The sequence below is a fragment of the Penaeus monodon genome, chromosome 28 (assembly GCF_015228065.2).
Source record: "Penaeus monodon isolate SGIC_2016 chromosome 28, NSTDA_Pmon_1, whole genome shotgun sequence".
Lineage (NCBI taxonomy): Eukaryota > Metazoa > Arthropoda > Malacostraca > Decapoda > Penaeidae > Penaeus > Penaeus monodon.
In genome coordinates, this window is record NC_051413.1 from 15,634,279 (window position 1) to 15,634,847 (window position 569).

At 41.1% G+C, this 569-nt stretch overlaps 1 protein-coding gene across 1 annotated transcript in view; it reads right to left on the bottom strand.

The window, feature by feature from the left end:
* Nucleotides 1-346: 346 nt before the first annotated feature.
* LOC119591378 (glycine--tRNA ligase-like) overlaps nucleotides 347-569 on the bottom strand; it is a gene marked incomplete at its 3' end in the record, with an annotated part of 23,493 nt that continues 23,270 nt past the window's right edge. Inside the window, 1 exon segment of the mRNA XM_037940119.1 lies at nucleotides 347-537. Coding sequence (XP_037796047.1) covers nucleotides 347-537 — 191 coding nt within the window.

Genomic DNA, 569 nt, shown 5'->3' on the forward strand with positions numbered 1-569 from the left:
AAGTTACTGCTCACAGGTTAGTGCCCTGTACACAAGCAACATGCATCTTTTAAACCATCTGGAGTAAAAGGTTTGGCCCATTTATCAGGGGTTCTTTCCCATCAACAAATGCAGCAACACTGAGCACATATCTGTTTAATGAGCACAAGTAAGAGTAGGCTAGACCAGGCATGATTTCAAGACATCATCTTGGTCTGCCATGATGTGACAAGAGGCCATCCTAGTGTGACTGGGTTAAATAAAATACAGAAACAAGATATAGAGAAGGAGAGGGGGAGGGGAGACGAAAACTGGATACACAAATGGCACTATCTAATAATCTTGAAATATGAGGGTTAATACTTACTGGCATGCGGACTTGCTCAGTGCTGTCTCTCTCTCGTAGTGTTACTGTGTGTGGCGTGTTATTAAAGGTATCGAAGTCGATGGTAACTCCAAAAGGAATGGCAATCTCATCTGTTCGAGCATATCGACGGCCAATTGATCCAGTTGAATCATCAATTCTTGACGAGATATTTAGTTCAGTCAGGGCATTTGCTGTTGAAACAAATATTTGAAAAATAACATTT